This window comes from Pteronotus mesoamericanus, unplaced genomic scaffold (genome assembly GCF_021234165.1).
Source record: "Pteronotus mesoamericanus isolate MK-2021 breed Mesoamerican mustached bat unplaced genomic scaffold, CSHL_Meso_final contig_221, whole genome shotgun sequence".
Taxonomy (NCBI): domain Eukaryota; kingdom Metazoa; phylum Chordata; class Mammalia; order Chiroptera; family Mormoopidae; genus Pteronotus; species Pteronotus mesoamericanus.
Genome location: NW_026555092.1, coordinates 447,585 through 453,584, shown reverse-complemented (window position 1 = coordinate 453,584; position 6,000 = coordinate 447,585). Strand labels below are relative to the sequence as shown.

Here is a 6,000-nt window from a genome sequence, read left to right as displayed (position 1 = left end):
TTAGCACTTTATATTTTTTATATAAAGTGCTCAATAAATAGTGTGGCCCAAAGCACTTTTTTTTTCATCCTCATCCCAAGACACACTTATTGATTTTAGAGAGAAGGGAAGGGAGGGAGAAAAATATCCAGAGAGAAACACGGATGGGTTTCCTCTGCTACGTGGCCCGACCAGGGACTGAAACTGCAACCTAGTCATGTGTCCTGACCGGAAATCGAACCCGCGAACTTTCTGTTTATGTGACCATGTTCTAGGTAAATGAGCCGTACCGGTCATGCCCAAGGCACTTTTGAAGCAGATTGGCCTCAAGTGCAGCGACTTGCTTCAGGTCCCACAGGTAGCAAGCGGCACCACTGGGATTACGGGGTTCCTCCCTACACCCTCTCCGGGCTGGGCTGGGCCAGCGGGCCGCAGCAGTTCCGGGTCCGCCGCGGGAAAGAGCGCGTGCACCGACCGGGTGCGGCGGGGAGGGACTGACCCCTCCCAGCCCAGTGCCTTCCGCATCCCCGCTCGGGAGGCCCGTAGTCAGAGTTCCGCTTCAGCCACCTGCAACCCCAGAGCGGATGGGCGGGTCTGGGTTCGGGCAGCAACCCTCTCTCGAAGTCAGCCTCGGTGACAACAGGGTTGCTACGCTGGGACCAGACCCCCGGCCCGCCCACCCGGGCGGCCGCAGCGCCCTGTCCCGCCCGCAGGCTCCGCCCCTCACTTCCCTGATCGGCGCTCCTCCCCCCCGCGCCGAGCTCCATACTTGGCGATCGCCGCGGCCCTGCGCGCTCATTGGCGGAGAGCCGGCTGCGTGGGGGGCGGGCCCGGGCCGGCCGGGGCGGGGAAGGAAGGTGGCGGCGGCCCGGCGCGGGGGGAGGGGGGCGCTGACCCGGATGTTCACTCCTGGGCACCCGGGGAAGTGGAAGCGCCGGACCCTGCTGCTGGGGGGAGAGCCACAGACGCCGGGACCTGGACCGCCGCCGCCGCCACCATGGTAAAAGCCCGACGTCACCCTCCCCCAGCCCTCGAGACCCCCGACGGAGCTCACGTTCCCCTTCCTCGGCCGACGCTGGGCCGGTGAAGGGTGGGTTCCCCCGGGTGGGGGAGGGGCGGGGTCCCGGACCTCAGGTAGACACCCTCCGTGCAGGCTCAGGAGAGGCCGCCGGCCCGGGCGACTTAGGTGGTCATCGACCCTGCCTCCCTAGCCCAGTCCTCGCCCTTGCCTCAAGCTGGAGCCCCACTGTCCACCTCGGGGTCCTGGGTAGTTTCCTTGATAGCCCCGGCGAGCCCCTCCTGTACCCGTGGGCCAGGCACCCACTCCTGTGACCGAGGCGTGGTCTCCCATCCTCCTCCCTGTGGCCCGGGCTAGGTCTCCTTTCCTCGTCCCAATGGCCCAGGGTAGGCCGTCGTTTCTCCCTCCCATGGCCCGTACTAGGCCTCTGTCGCCCTTCTCTCTGGCCTCAGCTCGGACCCCGTCCACTTCTCCAGTGGCTTCAGCCTAGATTTGTTTCCTCTCCTTCACGGCTTCAGCCTGAATTTTCTCTTCCTTCCCTGGTCGTAAGTCTGAACCTCCCCCTCCTCAGCCCATACCTCCACCTGGATGTCACCCTTCTCCACCCCCCATGATTCCCTTCCCTGGACTTCTCACCACCCTTAAGAGTAGTCTGCGCCGGCCCCCTTCTGTGTTGGACCTCACCCTCCCTCCAGGCCCTGCTCCCAGCCCTGCCCACGGCTCCAGTCGTCCCCTCTACCCAGGGCGAACCTTTGGCGTCTCTGGGATGCGAGGAGAGCTCTCTAGCCCGGGGTGGAGGCCGGTGGTCCCGGGGTTGTGCTTTTTCGGGTTTGAGGGTTGCTGCATCTAGGAGGCTGTATGGGAGCGAGCGAGGGAAGGGTGGGCATCTGTGCCCGGAAGGCAGCGTGGCGCTCTGCGGACCCTTCCGCGGCTGCCGCCTCGGTGCCCCGCGCCCGGCGCCCCGCGTGCTGTGCTTGCAGAGCGTCCTGCCGACGGCCGGGCCTGAGAGAGAGCGGAGGGATCAGGGTGTGGGAGGGGGCGGGCCCCAGGACAAGGGATGAACGCACAATCGCCCTTGTGAGACCGCAGCCCTTGGGGGAACGAGCCGGCCCGCTGGCCAACGTATGGCCTGGACACGATGTACCCCAGCAGGCGCAGCCTCCCGTTCCCCCTGAACTGTCAGCTCGCGAGGGTTGGAACTGCTGATTATGGAGGTGTCCCTGATCAGGTGAGCCAGACTCATAGGGAGAGGCTAGCTCCACTCGTGGTGTTTGTTTTGGTAATGAAGGCAGGTGCCGTCTGGCTGCTCTGACGTGAGATTTCACGGAGGCCCGCACTTGTAAGCATGCCCTCCTGTCCACTTTGGAACCTCTTGCAGAGCAGAACCAGCACCTAGGTTGGAAGGGCCAGAGGGCTTCTGTCTCATATGGCCAAGGAACCTTTGGAGATGGACTGACAGAGCTCTGGCTTCCACCTTCTCCCACCCAGCCCTGGCAATATTTGCATGTGGACTTTGGGCCCCACAGCGTTTTGAGGATCTTGGTTCCTTGTTTAATTAAGGGATGTTGCTGAACTAGGGTGACTAATTCTGACTGCCCAGGTTTTTTCTTGATGCCTTCCTGTATGTTAATTAAAAACGCGGCCGATGCCATTTTTTGTGCTGTTGGACTTTTCATTGGCTGAGAACTGGCTGCAGGGGGTGGTGGCCCAGCCCTAGGCCTGGGTGGGGAAAGACACTTCTGAACAGATTTGGGTGAGGACTTAAAGAGTGGAGTGAGGTTTTGCAAATTTGTTCTTAGGGCAAAAGCAGGAGAGAGTGGGTGGGGGTGCCAGGTGGGGCTGCTCAAGGCAGGCTCTGGCTGGGCGGGGCGCCTTGCCTTGGCCCTGGGCTCCTCATTCTCCAACTGTGATGGGAAAATGCTCTTAAATGGTCCAGGAGGCTTCTCAGAAGGCCTGTGCTGGGTCTTATTTGGACAGTCTGAAAGGACTATGGAAGGGGTGGAGGAAAAGGGCTACCATTTTGTGAAGGGCTGTGAGCTTCATCTATATGAGCTTATTTAATCCATACAGAGCCTTTTGAGGAAATGCTGTCCCCATTTTATAGGCCAAGAAGCTGAGACTCAGGGTTGAATGACTTAGTCAAGGTGTTGCTCAGTCAGTGGAAGCACGCCTGGCAGGCTCTAAACTTTCCCCTTCCCATTGTCTCAGGCCGCTTAAGTGTGGGCTGATGTAAAGAACACTGTTTAGACAACATAATAATAAGGTAGTCAGAGATGACAAGGGAGGAGCGGCCTTTCATGTCCTCCACTCTACCAACCGAGTTATTGCAGGGAGCACAGGAACATCTGTTGATTGTGGATTGTGTGCTGGGTCCTTTGTGTAGGAAACCTCATTTAATCGTGAAGTAGCAGTATGGTGATGCGATCATATTTAGTCTGGGCCAGAATGAGAGCTCTCTGAGGTCAGGGATTTTTGTTCCTTTTTCCCATGGCTCTTCCCCCCAGGCCTAGAAGAGCACCTGGCACTGAATGAAATGGCTTAGAGTACTCTCTTTTGGGGTGTGTCTGTGTCCTTGAACTTAGCCTCTCGGAGTTTATGCTTATTCTCTGAGTAACTTGTTCTTAGTGTCCCCTGGGAGGATCAGTAATTTTGGGCTGCGTATTGCCATTCGTCCCCTACCTGAACACTCTGATGAACTGGGGGGACAGTGGCGGCAGGACAGAAGGGGTGGTGTGGGGTTGCAGCTCAGGTAAGTGCACTAAGAGCGCCGTGGTTTTTATATTCAGTAGGTCTGCTGGTGGAGAGAACAGCTAGCTCTCAGTTATCCATGGAGGGAAATAGCAGTTTGAGAGTCTACAATGCACTGGACTTAGGAGTAAATTCCATGACTTTTGTTGGCATCAGTTAAGAATGCATAGGCAAATGGAATTTATATGCATTCCCTCAGCAGGTGATAATCTTACCACTGTCTGTAAGTGTTTTATAGTTTAAAGCATTTTTCCTTACATAGCTCTGGGTTCTAATTTAGGAATTATTATTCTAACTTAGCGTTATGATTCTGGTGATGGTGGGGGCCTGTCATAGGACAGGAACAGGCAAGGGCCCCCTCATGAGTTGGCTCTCCAGCGAACGGTTTTGCCTGACAGGAGCTGATAGCTGATGCCTGTCATATTGTTACAAGCTGAAACAATATAGTTCACACTAATGAGCCTTGGCTGGGCTCCTGTTGTGGGTGAGACTCAACTGAGACACTTCACGAATATATAGCCCTCTTCATTTAAATCCAGCTGGCCTTTCTGTCTTTGGTGGAATGCTTGAAGAAGCAGCCAGCGATTGATAGGATTGAGAGCTTGAGATTAAGGAGATGATAAATCATATATTCGTAAGCAGGTAATATATGCTGAGGACACAATGATGAGCAAGACAGGCAAGGGTCTGCGCCCTCACGGCTTAAATTATTGGGGGTGGGGAAGGGGCATGATTAATGTGCCTCATGTTTAAGGGGGGCAAGCCTTGTTTAATGGAATTGCAAGCACATTTGCATGAGATACGGCAGGAGACTTAGAAGAAAGTTGGGGCTTGTGCCAGGCATCACTGCCAGGCCTGCTGGAGGGGCCTGCTCTTGTCTCTGCTGTCACCCTGGAAGCAACGCCCCGCACACCGTCTGTTCCTCTGCAGACCAGAAGCCGTGCCGTGCCGTGAAAGTCCTGCCCTTCTAGCCTGGGTGGCTGCCATGGATTGAGGGTCTGTTGTGATCCAGAAACGTGACAAGTTATACCTTTTTCTCCATTTTACTTTCAAGGAACCTGAAGCTTGACGGACCAGTGTGAGTGGCAGGTCTCCGACTCAGATCTGGGTCCACCTGGCACCTGTCTGGACACTCTGTTTCTTAGAAACGGAGCAGTGGGGCCCCCCGGGTATGGGATTTTGTCCCATTCTGCCTTGCAGCGGATCCCATCAGTGAGAGTGGGGCGCGGGAGCACAAAGGATGCAGTTACAAGATCACCTGTATTAGGACCAGCTAGAGCAGTGCCGTTTCCAAACTAAGCCTTTACAGATTAATGTTTCAGTGTAAGGAGGTGGAGCCTGAACTAGGAGCTTTAGCCAAGTGAGTCCTCCTTTCGTCAGCCTGACCAGGAGGGTTCAGGCTTAGGAGGGTGGCAGCGTGATTTAGGAAGTGAGGACTTAGGAGCCAGACTGACTTCCTTGGGATAATAACAGTACCTCCTGACACGGCTTTTATGGGGATTAAATGAGATAATAATGCATGTCAAGTGCTTCAAACAACACCTGGCACGTAATTATGTAAGTACTAACTATTATTATTATCATCACCATTTTACAGGTGAGGTTCAAAGCGGTATGTGGTTAGTACCTCTAGAGCTACTAAATGGAGGAACTGGGTTTTCTGACTTCAGAGCTAAACCGCTTTCCTTCACTCCTTACTGCCTGCTGAAGGCTTATTTGAAGTTTACCTGCCTTTGGGCTAGGCCTTGAACGAAGACCTTCCCTAATAGAGTCTGAGGCTCTGCTTCACTGCAGAAGGCGAGGCGGCTCCCTGTGCCCTGGACTCCACCAGTTGCCCTAGTCCGATGCTGGATCTCAGGTCTGATGCTGTGTCTGAACCTGGTGGAGCCCCCAGGCTTGGAAGAAGAGGGTCAGGACTGGGGACAGACCATGTGAGCTCTGGGAGAACAGGGACCTTGTCTTTGTGATTCCCACTAACTGCCCCACACCTTGGAATGGCCGCCTGGCATTTGGTAAGCGCTTCATAAGCACTGAGTGAGTGAGTGAGTGAGTGAGTGCTGAGTGGAGAGGTGGCTGTGTTTCCTTTGTTGCCTGCCCCACAGACCATGTGCTTGGAAGATTGGGTTGGAGTTCTGTCTCTGCCACTCAGTATGTGACCTGAGTGAGGCTCCTAATCTCCTGTGGGCTCTGTTTCTTGAGGATAACATTTTATAGGGATACCAGGAGAAAAAACCGAAATGGGTAATGTATTTAAT

The 6,000-nt window shown here is 55.4% G+C and overlaps 1 protein-coding gene across 2 annotated transcripts in view; it reads left to right on the top strand.

Annotated features, from left to right (window-relative positions):
- Positions 1–867: 867 nt before the first annotated feature.
- CAPZB (capping actin protein of muscle Z-line subunit beta) overlaps positions 868–6,000 on the top strand; it is a 128,120-nt gene continuing 122,987 nt past the window's right edge. For both annotated transcript variants that reach the window (XM_054571653.1, XM_054571652.1), the window contains exon 1: positions 868–979. In XM_054571653.1, the coding sequence (XP_054427628.1) occupies positions 977–979 (3 nt within the window). In that variant the 5' untranslated portion in view covers positions 868–976. The remainder of the gene's footprint in view (positions 980–6,000) is intronic.